This window comes from Cydia fagiglandana, chromosome 5 (genome assembly GCF_963556715.1).
Source record: "Cydia fagiglandana chromosome 5, ilCydFagi1.1, whole genome shotgun sequence".
NCBI lineage: Eukaryota > Metazoa > Arthropoda > Insecta > Lepidoptera > Tortricidae > Cydia > Cydia fagiglandana.
Window position 1 is genome coordinate 10,622,690 of NC_085936.1, and position 14,519 is coordinate 10,637,208.

At 40.9% G+C, this 14,519-nt stretch overlaps 1 protein-coding gene across 2 annotated transcripts in view; it reads left to right on the forward strand.

Annotated features, from left to right (window-relative positions):
• LOC134664444 (uncharacterized) overlaps positions 1 to 14,519 on the forward strand; it is a 148,026-nt gene that overhangs the window by 95,104 nt on the left and 38,403 nt on the right. For both annotated transcript variants that reach the window (XM_063521104.1, XM_063521105.1), the window contains 2 exons: positions 4,771 to 8,642; positions 14,289 to 14,517. In XM_063521104.1, the coding sequence (XP_063377174.1) occupies positions 4,771 to 8,642; positions 14,289 to 14,517 (4,101 nt within the window). The remainder of the gene's footprint in view (positions 1 to 4,770; positions 8,643 to 14,288; positions 14,518 to 14,519) is intronic.

Sequence of the window (14,519 nt, forward strand, 5' to 3'; positions counted from 1 at the left end):
AATCCCAGGATGTTTAAAGTAATTATGAACAGATTTAAACTCTATTTGCATGTAATGTATTTCGATACGATGTTTTGTGAAGCAAAGATGTTAGTACTTATTTATTAGGAAAGTACCTATGTATATGTACGTAGCTACTTGTTTATTTTTCTACCTACATGTTTATTTATTTTATTTTTTATTTTTCGAAAACAAGCCAAGATGTCTATAGACTCTATAGATAGGCCAATAAAATCCATTCAGTAATATTGTGAAGGGTCGAGGGCATAAAAATATTTATAAATAATGAATAGTTTGCTTTTTGATATACTATGCTCGAATTATAAACATGCCCATGGGATATATCGATACAATAACAAAACATTCTAACTTGAGGAACTAAGAATAAACAAAACATCCGCCTTGGCAATTTATACGTCAACCATTATTCTAATATCCGTAGATATCGGTATAAGGGCTTGTGCACAAAACACGCGAGGTCCGATGGGGGGAGGGGGGTCACGAAAAAATCACGATAGATCACGTTGGGGGAGGGGGAGGGGGTATAAAGGAAACCTCACGTGTATTTTTCTACAGTGAACGAAACTAAGAAAAAAACCTACCACATAAGTAGATACCTTTTCTCGGTTTCTTTAAACATAGATCTTCACTTCACTCTGCACTTCTTCTTCTTCGAGTCTATTTAACGAAAAACTAAAAATAATAAACACGATTTTCTATATACAAGAGTATTTATTTATCTTAAAATTAGCTCAAATGAAAAAAATTCAAAAAAATACACGTGAGGTTGTGTGGGGGGAGGGGGGTAGCCAAAAACCTCACCAAGGGGGAGGGGGGGTCAAAAAGTAGCCGAAAACAGCTCGCGTGATTTGTGCACAACCCCTAAGTTACTATCTCCGCTGTACCCGAGGCGATTATAACAATTTAATTTCACTATCTCTCACAGCCTGTCGCGTCCTATCTGAGAAATGGAGAGAATCGTGTCTCAAACGCTGAAGCCGCGTTTTCTTGTGTTCCTACTTCCCAAGCGTTGGCGAGTCGTATACTTAACCAGCATAACTGAATCTAACTGTTCGCTTCACTACAGTGTGATTCAGGAGACGTGAGCAGGACTAACACTGCGCATTTCGTAAATTATAAGCAACTGTTTCGTATCAGTATTAGTGAGTTTAACGTTAATTTTGTAGTCGTGTTAAAAAAAAGGTTATTAATTTATTTACGACATGCATGGTCACGCTAAAATTAGAATACCAAACTACCGATATTCTGTGTCAAATTGAATGTCATCACTGTCATCACGGTCTGGTTACTTTTGAAAACTCGTATCTCACCAAGTTTGACAGTTCATTTTCTTCGTAATCAAAATGCTGCCATTATAGCAGTCCCGCTGGTCGGACGAGTATTCTCAGACTATCGACATTATTACGATTGCAATGCAGATAAAGTTAGCTCTCAAGTTAATGTATTGGAATTAACCCTTTGTAGCGATTGCATATTCGTTTCCGCTGACGAACAGTAAAGTATGTAGGTACGACTACTACACTTAAGTTATAAAATTTACATTTGAGTATAAAATAATATATAGGTACATCGAGCTGAAACAGACTCAAGTTAGGAAAATTTACCCATTGTTGAAAACGTCCTGAACTAACATTATATATATATAAACTGTTCGATTTTGATATTAGAAATTCCGGACCTGTGCTACCACTGCTGGCATGCGCATATATTATAGGTCGACCACATGATTGGCGCGACAGTATCTCGCGGCGAGATAGAATACCCGTCTTTTTCTATGTTAATAAAAGAGGAACGGGTAGTCTATCTCGCCGCGAGATACTGTCGCGCCAATCATGTGCTAGCCCGGCAGGGAATACTTCTGACATGATTGCGAGTATCGAACGAGTCGCAATAGGGCTCCTCTCGATCGGTTCGTGTAGCATGTCGCTTTCAACTCACGACGCGCGGCCACCCATCCGTGGTGCTTTCTACGATAGCATTACCATGATTGTGATCGCCTTGCCATTCCGCGACCAACAGCTTCAGAAGGAGCATCCAGGACCCCTATTCGACAAGCGACGTTTGACGTATCGTGTTGATCTCCCGTTGATGTGGGAAAAATCATAAGTTCTCGAATACGTACAATGTCAAAATTTGACATTAACAATCCACAGTTATGGCGACAAGCAAACCAAACCGAACCACCCTTAGTTTAGAGTTGAGTTTTGGTTGTACCAAATGATATTATCGACCGTTGATGCAATCAACACTCAGTATGCAATAAAATCAACTGTTGATTTGACGTGGATCTGACAGTTGCACATGTCGAATTTGGCCCCAGGTTTATTGACTTGACCATGTTCGAGCTTAGAACTTGAACTACTAGGTAACGGCATAACATTTTGTTTCTTGTAGTAAATGAGCCAAAACGCATTTATCAAAAAAAATGAAATGCCTAATTGTTTGACAGAAAGTAGCACTAAATATTCCGAAATACCTAAGCAAAGTGAGTAGTAGATACTAAGTTGTAGAATAGTAGATGTGATTCATGTGATAATTTAATGCAACTAGCCCATTAGGTACTACAACTTTTTAACTGTAGATATATTGTTCTTGTTAGAAAGACATTACTTGCTGTCGCCGTCGTTAGAGTAGTAAGTACTACTGCCGTACGCTAAATTACTGTTTTCTCCAAGAAGTCACCAACTAGCACACAGTACAGCAAATGTTGTCAAAATAACAAAAACCCGTTACAATAATTTCTTTCTTGTACCTACAAACAGCGACACTCCTAACTGTACATCGGTGGGCCTTATTACAAAAGGCATAAGGTCCACCGATGTCCAGTTAACGCGATGGTACAAACCTCAAACTCCTTAATACTGCATGGACATCCGCAAAAAAACAAATCAAAACAATTACATTAAAAAAACTTGTAACTCGAGAGCATTATGCATTATTCAAGTGTGGCGTGGAACTGTTACCCTGCCATTTAAGTTGTCACCCCAAACGCGATAATTGTGGCCCGTGTTACCTGTTCTTTACCAATTACTGCCACTTAGTACAACTGTGCCAGTCCAATTTTCACGCTGTTACTGTACTGTGTAAATACCTACTGTTAACAGGCGCAAATAAAATTTCTTTTTAAGAGAAATTGTGTTGTATAATTAAATAAAATTAAATGTGTACTTCGCGAGGAAATGCATGTAGGGGGCCGATTATTTCGTGTTCTCCCTTTAAAGGGGCCCACTGATTAACAGTCCGCCGGACGGTATCGGCCTGTCAGTTAGAACAAAATTTTGACAGTTCCAAACCACGGACAGGCCGATACCGTCCGGCGGACTGTTAATCAGTGGGCCCCTATTTATACTATCTCCACTCCTATAGGCTAAATTCTAGTAATAGTACTGAAAACGAGTGGTCAATACCACTACATTCCCATAATTTCTACCGCTCGTATTTCAAAAATAACATTTTCCACAGATTTTCAAGTGACGAAATTAAAAATCGACTTTCGACACAGATTATACATAATAGTGCTCAGTGGCGTGCAGTGCATACAAAAAAAGGTAGGCACTAGGGTAGGCAGTCCATACAAAATGACCAAAAAAAAAGTTGCCGATTTTTATAGTTTGCGTTACATTCCTTCAAGAATGACTCTTCTAGAGCCCGATTTAAGTCTTATCTCCACTGCACGCCACTGATAGTGCTCCTGGTCGCTTGTAGTCGAATGATCCTTATTTTATAAACTTCTCAACCGCTGCACTGATCTCCTGTAAAACCCAAGTCCAAGTGGGATTAATCTCTCGAATGTGGTTTTCTTGGTTTATACCAATAACACATTAACTTTGTACTCTTAGTAAACATATTGCCGTTGAAAATAAGGATACACAAACCAAATGAGATGATTACAGTAATCATCTGATTACTGTACCTATAGTATAGTGTATTGTATGTATGTATGTATGTATATATACCTGTTTTTACCCAATTACCACTTAGTATAACTGTGCTCATTGCCCAATCTTCATACCGTACTTACTTTTAACAGCTGCGAATAATAAGAGCATGTTTTTTAAAGAGAAATCCCCGCGTATAATTAAATTATAGATAGGTGTTAAAAATAATTTTACGAGGCATAATAAGTACCTAATTCTTGCATAATTCATTAATTATTATATCGGAACGGAATACATCTGAGCGCATTTTATCAGATCTGTAAGGCTCTATTGTAAAGAGTCAGAGTTTATTTTTAAATAGATTCGCCTTCTAATTTATTCGGCCGACTGATATGAAGCAAGCCATTGCTCGTGGGTTATTGTTAGGCGCTAGGTTAATGTGTATCGTTATATTAAGACTTTTTGTTTGATTTGTTGGACAAGTTGGAGTTGTTTGATCGGTGTATTTTTTTTAGTTTTGGTTTTGTATTTTGATTAATGTTTCAATATCTATTTGCAAGTAATAGACTATTAATGTTAAAACTAAATTGCTCGCCATGAAACTAAGGCGTTGTCATTGAGCTAAAATATCGGTTGTTTTCTACTCTGTATAATTAAATTATAAGCAACGCCACGAGAAGTTTAAAAATGGAGATATTAGAACTAAATAGACAAAAAGTTATATGTTTTTGTTTCCTATTATGTCAAACACTTAATAGATTTTCCTTTTAAAGTCTGAACCGTCCTCTAGACAGACGGCTCCTCATAAAAAAGTAATTAAATTTGGATGTATTTTACAAAGTCAGCTAACCAGTTTTCTTGTTATTTCCAGAGTGGGGCGTCAGCAGCGAACCGGGCGAGGCGAGCGAGCCGGAGGCCGGTCGTATGCGTCCCGAGGACTACCGCCTCGTGTTCCTCAGCTCCGACTCATCGTGCCGCGAGGACACGGAGGACTCGTCGTCCACCGCCTCCTCCGCCGCGCCGCTCGCGCCCGACGACTGCGACTGGGACTACTTCGAGCCGGGCGCGGCGGCTGCACCCCCACCACCCCCCAGACACGTCCCGCAAGCCTGCCCCAGAACCTGCTCCTGCGGCGCTGAACCGAGAATAGTCGCCGTCCCTGTCCCCGTGCCGGTCCCCGTACCTGCCGCCCTCTGGCCCGCTTTATTAGCTTTCCCCCAAAACCCACCGACGCCACACTGGAACACCTACCCCGGCTTCCCGCCCCTCGATGCGGCTGCCTTCGCCCGCCTCACGACGGCCGCCGCTGTCGCCGTCACCGCCGCCGCCACCGCCACCGCCAACGCTCTTCCCCAAACGAAAACGCTTGAAATGACCACCGTAGAAAGGACCGATAAAGCTATACAGTCCGAAACGTCACAAACAGAATCCCGCGATAACGATACCACTGATAACGTTATCAGTGATATCGTTATTGAACGGCCAGTTGTATGTGAAACGTCAGATGAAATAAAGGTGATTGCAAAACAGGACTTATCAGTATTGTCGGAGGCCCCGGACGCGATGCCCGAACATTTGGACGCCGAGAAAGCATTTATATCGTCAAACGAATCTGGTGATTCTAGTGATTCCGACGCGGGTGTTGAGAGGCGCAGCTATGACCTGACGAGCGGGGCGCCGGAGGAGCCGGCCACCTCGGATGAAGACTCGGACGACTCCGGGGGCGGCGGCGGGCAGTTCTCGAGAGTGTTCGTCGTCAACCCCGCCGACTCCTCCTCCGACATGGAAGACAACGCCGACAGCAGCGGCATCGACTGTGATGATTCCTACGACAAAAAGTCTGATAGCTTAGAAATTGCCGTTGAAGTGATTATGCAAAATGAAGCCAACATTAATGAAGAAAGCTGTAGCCAAAACCAGGACAACGTCGTGCTTTTAGAGTCAGTTAAGTTAAACGAAGTTATTCCTGTTATCCCATATGGAAGTGACAACGATAACTGTGAATCGAAAAAATCCAATTTTATGAAATTCTGTAATGAAAATATGCTCCGGAGCGAAACCTGCGAGGAATTTAATAGCTTTAATGCATCGTGTAGTACGGATTATAACACTTTAGATAGCAACGAAAATAAAGATAATGATAGCAATAGAAGTATTACTCCATCAGAAAACAACGAGTGCGACTCGCTGGACGATGCGTTTACTACAGAAAGTGACATGAAAGTAAAAGTATCCGTCGAGTTGCCTAATGAGAAACATAACAATAAGGAATTTATGTCTAACGAAATTTCGCACGGGTTGTTGACGAAATTAGCGCCATCGCCTGAGCCCGCGGCTGATAACCCAATTTTGCCGCCTGTTGAAAAAATAGACCTGTTTAAAGGCATCGAACGTACGCTCAGTGAACTATTGAAGAAAGAATTACTGGAAGAGCAAGAGGAGGAGAAAATGCACGGCGTGGGGCCGGTTTGTTTAGAGGCGGGGGGCGCGGGCGCACCTGCCGCGGCCGCGGTGTCAACAGTATGCCGCTCGCGCACGGCCGGTACGGACGGCTCCGCGCGCTTCACTAGCCGCGTTATGATAACACACGATCGCGTCTCCGTCGTCACGTCGGATACGACACGGCTCATGCGCGACATAACAGTGCACCACACCAACTCGGTGAACGAAACCAACCCCGACGCGAGCTCCCAGCAAAACGATAATGACGAACGAATGTCCGACGACGAAGCGCCGCAGCCTTCGGGCGGCGTGACGGTTGTTAGCAACGCCGACACTCTCTCGGCCGTCGTGTGCCTCGAGGAGGGGCTCGCCGACGACGACTCTTGGGTCGAGGACGTCAGCCATGACGAGGACGAGGTCACCTCGCCCTCCGACTCCGACTCGGGGGATGAAGCGACCTTACCCACGCGGGGTGAAGAATTTTCATACTGTCGGCGTTCCTTAGACTTCACTTTACACACGATTGTCGAAGAAAGTTGTGAAGAAAGTGAATCAGAGCATACAGTGAAAAAACCGCGACCCATATCGGCTACCGAGTTGGAAAAATATTTCTTTTTCGGCCTCGGTGATGGTAGAAATATTCGAGACGATGAGGAGCATATGTCGGAAACGTCAAGTGTGTGCAGTGAGGGTGCGGAGTCTATCGTTGATAATGAGCAGCCAGAGAGAAGTGGAGACAATGACGAGCTGGTATCATCACGGTTGGAAAAATATTTCTTGTCTGGATTTATGGGCTTCAATCAGGAAAGGCGCGACTCGGATGGCTCAGGTAGCGTTGGCAGTGACAGTGAGGGAAGACAGAGTCCCGAACAAAGGCGGAAACGGCCTTTACGAGCCCGTGGTACCCCGCGCTCACACTCATCGTCATTAGATAACTTATTGACTGGGGAAGAGCCATCGCAGGACGCACAGGAAGTGTCAGATGGATCGAGCACCGAAACCGATGATCGACACGACTCTTCGGAGCGCCTCGATTCACAAGGTGAATCAAAACGGAAAAAGCAAAGTAAAAAAACTAGAGGTTCCCCAGCGGACGAACGGCGCTTATCAACCGAGTTCGCGGAGGAAACTCGAGACGACACTAGATCTGTTTCGGAGGGTGAAGACGGCAGGTTAACGCCCCGACCCGAATTTCCGCCGCTTGGATCTGAACTATCTGAATCTAAAAAACAAACAAGCCGAGATAGTGGCTTCGTGGGTAGTTGTGATGATCTCTTGAGGAATGGCGATTCTAGTTCAGATTTTACCCGATCTCAGGAGCCTAAAGTAGAATTAGAAGAGATTATTGAGGAAATAAGGCCCGACATCGAGGAACGTATCGAAGGTCCCCCATCGTCCCGTTCCCCACCCACACCCCTAATACGTAAGGATAGCTTTAATAACTGGTCGTCCGATGAAGAGACAAACCTTATGATGACTAAAATGCGCCAATTCTTTAAGCAAATGATAAATTCAGCGAACGTTCGCGCTTCAACACCGCAGTCATCTAACTCGGAAAGTTCGCGCCCGCCGAAACCACCACAGTTATTATACTTTGAAAGCGAACTAACGCGACTTATGAAAACTGTACCCGGTATCCGGGATGAGGAAGTGCGCGAAATAGTCGAATATTTGTCAAGCGAAGACACCTGGAGCGATTCTTATGATTCGTCCGATTACGCGGGCTCAGATTTAGAAGGGACCGCGGCGAATCGTTCGGCCTTGAGAAAACAGATATCGGAGAGTTGCCGTGAGATAATTGACGAGTTCGATCGTGGAAATGGCGAGGGTGGTTCGCTGGAGCGCGATGCGGCCGGCGCGTACCAACGGCTGGCGGCGACGCTGGGCCGCGCGGGGGAGGGATCGCCACCTCTCTTCGGGAAGGTGATGCGACATATAGGGGGTAGGCTAGTGGCGTTAATGCATGAAGTGTCTGGTGGCGTGCCGAGTACGGACGATGATAGTGCGTCGGAGCCGGGAGCGTTGGCCCGGAGTCGTTCCCACGACATCCTGGAACCCACGGCTAGTCGTGGAAGTGTCGCGAGTGATAGTGAACGGTTTTCGTGGCGTGGTAGTTTCGAGTCCGCCTTGCTCGCGGCGGACTCGCGCGGGACTCTAGGAGGTGGTGGCGAAGCTCGGCGCTCGCCAGCGGGCGCTGAGCTGGCTGCCCAGAAGTCGCACTCAAGGAGTTGCGGTGCCATCGGTGGCAGCGAGGACCGACTCTGGCGGGGCAGACGGCGGGCTTCTGCGCCTGACGCTGAGGTATTTATATTTCTATCCGTATTAGACCTTAATCTATTCAAGATAACTAAGCTGTAATCTGTCATTATTTTCCTACATGTTACACCGATCCTTAATACCAAACTCATATGTGTTCTTAATCTACATTTAGGAGACATCACGTTGATCGAGTCACATACTACGAGCAGAAGTAGGTAAACAAATACCTCTGCATTTGACCCGGCATTCTTTAACGCCAATATTTACACTAGAATTACTTTTTTTCTGTCCACGTAAATTGCTTTGAACCACAATTTAAACAGATCGTAACTTGAGCCCCACATTTCACAATGACACCCACTAATAATCGTGAAACGGCATAAAACACTACAAACAACCAATAACAACCACAATCACTACACTGACGTTACGCAAGACTACCTTTGGCACGTGAAATGTGGTGTCAATGTCAGTTGTGTGACGTGACACGCGATGAAGTTACTGTCACATCGACCTCTGTGATGCCAATCTATGATCGTAATCTTTTAGTCCGTATAGCGAGGACTTTCGCAATTTGCAAGCACTTAGAGTTAGACCAAAAAAACGTATGACGTATAAATAACACTTGCACTGCGTGTGCTATCAAAATCGTTGCAGATATCTTGGTCTAACTCTATTAAATGAATATCTTTCCCGGCTCTAAACATGCGTATTTCAAATTCAATGTACCTAAAACGAAACTTGAAACGTACCTATGTCGAATTTAATCATAAATTTTCTACCAACTGATAAGGATTTGTATGGAAATATCGTTCATTTATAATTTATATGCTTCAATTCAATACCTTGGCAGGTACCGTAAGAATCCGTGTACGACTCATTTTGCACACTTCATCACACAAAATGGAATTCAAATGTGAAAGTGATTTTGGTATTAAAACAGTAAAGTTACTCTATAGAGTGTCAAATCTATATGAAGATAGCCTGTCGCTTGTCGTATCGGTCATTGTCAATTTGGATGGTTCATTCTGTCAGATTTTACAGATAATAACAGTTGAAATATCTCAAGTGCCGTTTTTTAACTCTATTTATATGGATAATATCTGGGCGACCGAATACAAATAAAAAGTCAAAAATGCGCGTTTTTCCAGAGATAAGATCTAGCTAGATCGATTTATCGCCCCCGAAAACCCCCATATAGCAAATTTCATCGAAATCGTTACAGCCGTTTTCGAGACCCCCGAAATATATACCTACATATAAATAAATAAACAAGAATTTTATTGCTCGTTTAAAGGTATTAGAATTAGATAATAACATGACCGCGCAAATCCTGCCGAAATTATTGAAAAAACAGATCTCGAAATTAGTAATTTTCTAATTTAAAATCTTTTTTTGTGCTGCAACTCAACGATATTGGACGTAGTATATACCTACTATTAGTTATTCTGTGATTGGACGTATGTTTTTCCGTGTATTTGATCAACTTATTTTTGCGATACTTAATAGTTAATTGGCCTATTATTAAGTTATCGTAAAATGATTATTGTGTTCTTTTAGTGATGCAAATTATATAAAAAGTTTCTAGTCTACCTGCAAAGATCATCAACCTCACTACATTAAATTACATTACACGGTAATAGTTACATTATTCAGATAGCAATTAAGATTGTTTTAAATGAGAAATTACCTATTGCGTCGTGGGTAACAGGCTAACAGTGTTTTCATGATTAATAGAATGTTGTTAGTTCTTTATATTTTTTTACTGATAGTGCTTATTATTATTAAGATGCCGACGTTAAATAGTCTAGTCTAGTGGGTTTGGTAGTTAGTTACACCTACACAAGGCCGTTCTAGATTCGATTCTGGGTACAGACACAGACACAGAGAAAAAACTGTGACATAAAATAACACTGACTTTTACTAATAGAAATAGCTCCATACAATTGATCACTTTTGAATACCGGTATACGATTACCAATATGTAGTGCAATATTTTTTTGGAAACCGGCACCTATTTAGAACAGGTACTACGATTACTTACTATACTTATACTATGATTGAAGTATTAATTTAGTCGCCATATTACTGTGGCAATATAGGTATGTACCTAATACAGTTACTATATAAGAAGGTACCTTAACTACTTACGTATGTGTTAAAATGTTTTTGTTATAACAGGAATGGAATGTTGTTAAAATAATCACTAATTAATTATACTTTCATATCTTCATTGGTTCGTGCAAATTACATCAAATGAACGGAACTGAATTAAGTAACTAATACTTTCCAATATTATAATGACTTAGTTCATTTAAGTACTTTTTTCTGCGTATTAGTTATTTAAAAGTTATAATTAGTTAAAGTAAATAGAGGTAATTGTCTAATCTGATTTAAACTTCGATGAGTACCTATACAATTATCATAGATAGCCAGATAGTAATCGGCTTATCATTTCGAGTAGCTAATAAATAAACAGTAGGTAGGTACAATATTCGAAACGTACGCGTGTATATAATGGTACATATATGGAATTTATAAGTTTTTTTACGTCTTTTTAACGTCCATGAATCCTTGGCGACACCTGATTGATTAATATTATTTTAATTTTCGTTAGGTATGTGCCATATTAGTTGAATCAGGAGTTACATAGAGAAAAGTTTGTAATTATAATTTAGTCTACAAAGACTCAAAATTCAAACAGTATGTGGACGAGTAGAAAAATATTTTTCATCACACCAGCTCGGAAAGGCTTACTTTGGACTTCAAAAACTGATAGCAGAATTGCATTTTATTCACATGTGAGACAAAGTAATCAAATGAAAATTTTGAGTTGGTTTTTTATGTTTGCATTTGGATTTGATTTTGTTTGATATTTTACATTTAATATTTGCTTCAGGTTGGTGTGGTGAAAAATTTTGTGTTTCACTCGGGGGCAAATTTTGTTTAACCCTCGTGCTTTGAAACCCTCGCAACGCTCAAGTTCCATTTTTCGAACCACTCGCTACGCACGTGGTTCAATTTTGGAATCTTTCGCTTACCTACTCGGGTATCAATATTCGCACGAGCGGTTAAACAACAACTTTGCCCCCTTGTGAAACAAATAACTATTTCGTTTTAATAGGAACTCTCTAAATATGTAAATATCTAAATATGTAAACCATATATCTAGGAAACGTGTGACAGCCACTTCGTAATAACTATTTGAACTGCAGTGGTTCCCAAAACGCCCGAACGGAAGATTTGAAATGTCTGCCTTTAGACGTTAATGGTCTATAAAATTATTATTAATGCAGCATAAGTCAATGGAATAATTAAGTATTATAAATTATCTTCACTTGAATAGCAATATTCGTAAATTACTTCCGAACTTTCAAAACCATTGCGGTGTCAGATTTATTAACTACAATTATTCCTCTGCTAGTAGAATAGTCAGTAAAGAACGTGAACTTGTAAGAATACATAACTATTATGTAAACCATGGGCTAATACAGATTCCGTAAGTTAGTTGCTTCACAGTACAGAACTGCACAGATGGGCAACAAATTACATCATTGCGCGGCATTGATCTGTCTTCCTGTTCTTGAGACAGCTGGTATACCGGGTGTGGCCTGTAACACGAGCAAATAATTAAAACATATTAGATTGTACCTACTCTTCAAACGGTGACACTTTTGATCAACAACTTTTAAAAATTATGAAGTATTCAGACTCCCTATTTTTCATACAAAATAAATATTATCTTCAATGGACGCCATCGCCACGCCATTATCGTTGTGATTGACGTTGCTTGTCACGCCTTAAACATAACAAAATTCGCAATACATTGCGTTAGAATAAATTTTAAAGTGTATTAAAATCAAACCACAACTTAATTTTAAAAGTCGCCGAACAAATGTTGGTCAGTATGAGGAGTACAGCCTACAGTTTAATTTTTTGCTCACATTACAGGCCACACCCGGTATGACTGCAGCTATCGTAAATTTTATAGCATTTTTGGTGCAGCGGAATCGTGTTAACGGAATTGGTATAAATAATTCCAACTGAATTGGTAAATTAAGGTTAACATAATTAACGCTAATTAATCATTAGGGTTGAAATTGTTTATACCAATTCTAATGTCCAATTTACGATGTCTGTATAATTAATATCCTCTAGCCGTCCAGAGACCTATAAAAAGGGCTCCTGTTTCATTCTAAATTGAACTTTGTGTTGAGAAAATAAAATTTCATGTTGCTTGGCAAGGTTTGACGTATGGGCGGCTAGAGTATACAGCATGTAGAGTATACTTATAAGTATGGTGGCAACGGATTTACTATAAAGTCTCTTAAATATAACGATACCTAAAGTTATATAATTTTGTAATAATTACAGCATACGAGTATTTATGTGACTCAGCACTTGATTCACGGTCAGATAATTGTTTTTGTTTATTGAATTTTTTTTCGATATTTACGTAGTGATTGTATATGTCCCTACGAGTTTTTGCCAGCTTAGTGATTTGCCAGTGCAGTGTTTTTGTTTTGTGATTCTTGCGTTAAAACATTAAACAATAAACTGTAATTACGCCTTGTAAACTTGAAAACACATTCAATTGTTTATTTACCTTCAGATGCAATAGGATCAGAAAAAGAAGTTTTTAAAAAGTCGTAGTGTTTTATTAAAAATTTCTCAATCACAATACGGCTGCCGTTAATTAGCAATCTTGAGGTCATTTTCGCTTTTTATTTAGTATGTGACAACTATTTCAGTTTATAATTTATAGTATTTATAGTAGTAGTGTGACTAGTGACTACTTACTTAAAAACACAAATCAAAATATTTATTAAAATAATTTGATTTGTTCCCTAAGTTGTACTTTTAGGTTGTTAGTTTTGGTCAATTCTAAAAATTTTAATTATGTAATTTTTGCAAACCTTGCGTAGCCAAGGGGTACTTATAGACTCTTTAGTATTTGTTAGGAGGTATTGTATTGCATATTATGCATATTTTCAATTCCATAAATCGTACCTAACTATTTTTTTTTTACAAAATTCGCCTAAACTCAAACTGTATTTAACTGGAGCACCACTCCTAGGCAAGAAAAATAATGCCACACTTGTAATGAATTGAAATTCTTAAAAGTGACTCGTATTGTTGCGTGTAGGAATGTATTAATCAAATTACAGCAGCCGGTTAATGATTGTGTAGTGTAAACAAAGAAAGTAAACAAACAAAACCACGTAACCCTGTCATACAGCTTGTAAACATTCCTAGCAGCAACTTGTACGGGCAAACTACACTCCACCTGCAATTTTTTGTGTCGGCTTAGATTAGATATACGTTCAGTCAACCTACGAGAGCCTTATTTTATCTATGCCATTTCACCATTGGCTGAATGAATGACGAGTCACGTGGTTTTGTTTATCTTTTTTATATTACCTACCTAAAAGTATACTATCCCCTATAGTAACAGTTCCTATATTATTTGATAATGTTGTAAACGTAATAGCAAATTATCTAGCATAGTAGGTACGACAGATTATTAGAATCATGTAACAAATAGAGTTTTGAGGGAACCAACCAACAAGAATTAGGCGGATACATGAACTTGGTGACTCACCAATGGTGAGAAACCCTATTCTGACATGAAATAAAGCAATTTTAGAAAAGAGTCGAATAATGTTAATAACCAAATCTTATTTCCAGTCAGAAGAAGAACAGCGCGCCGGCTCGCTACCCCGCCTACCCTCCATCGCGGGCACCGCCACCGCGCCCGCCGGCCCCGTCAAGTCGGCGCGGTACCGCGCCCCGGGATTCCGCACGGCGACGCGGGCGGCCTCAGCGCCGGGGCTACACGCGCCGCGCCGACGCCGACCGCCGCCGGCGGCGGTGCAGCCCTCGCCTGCTGCGCCTGCTTCCGCGCCTAGCTTGCAAGGT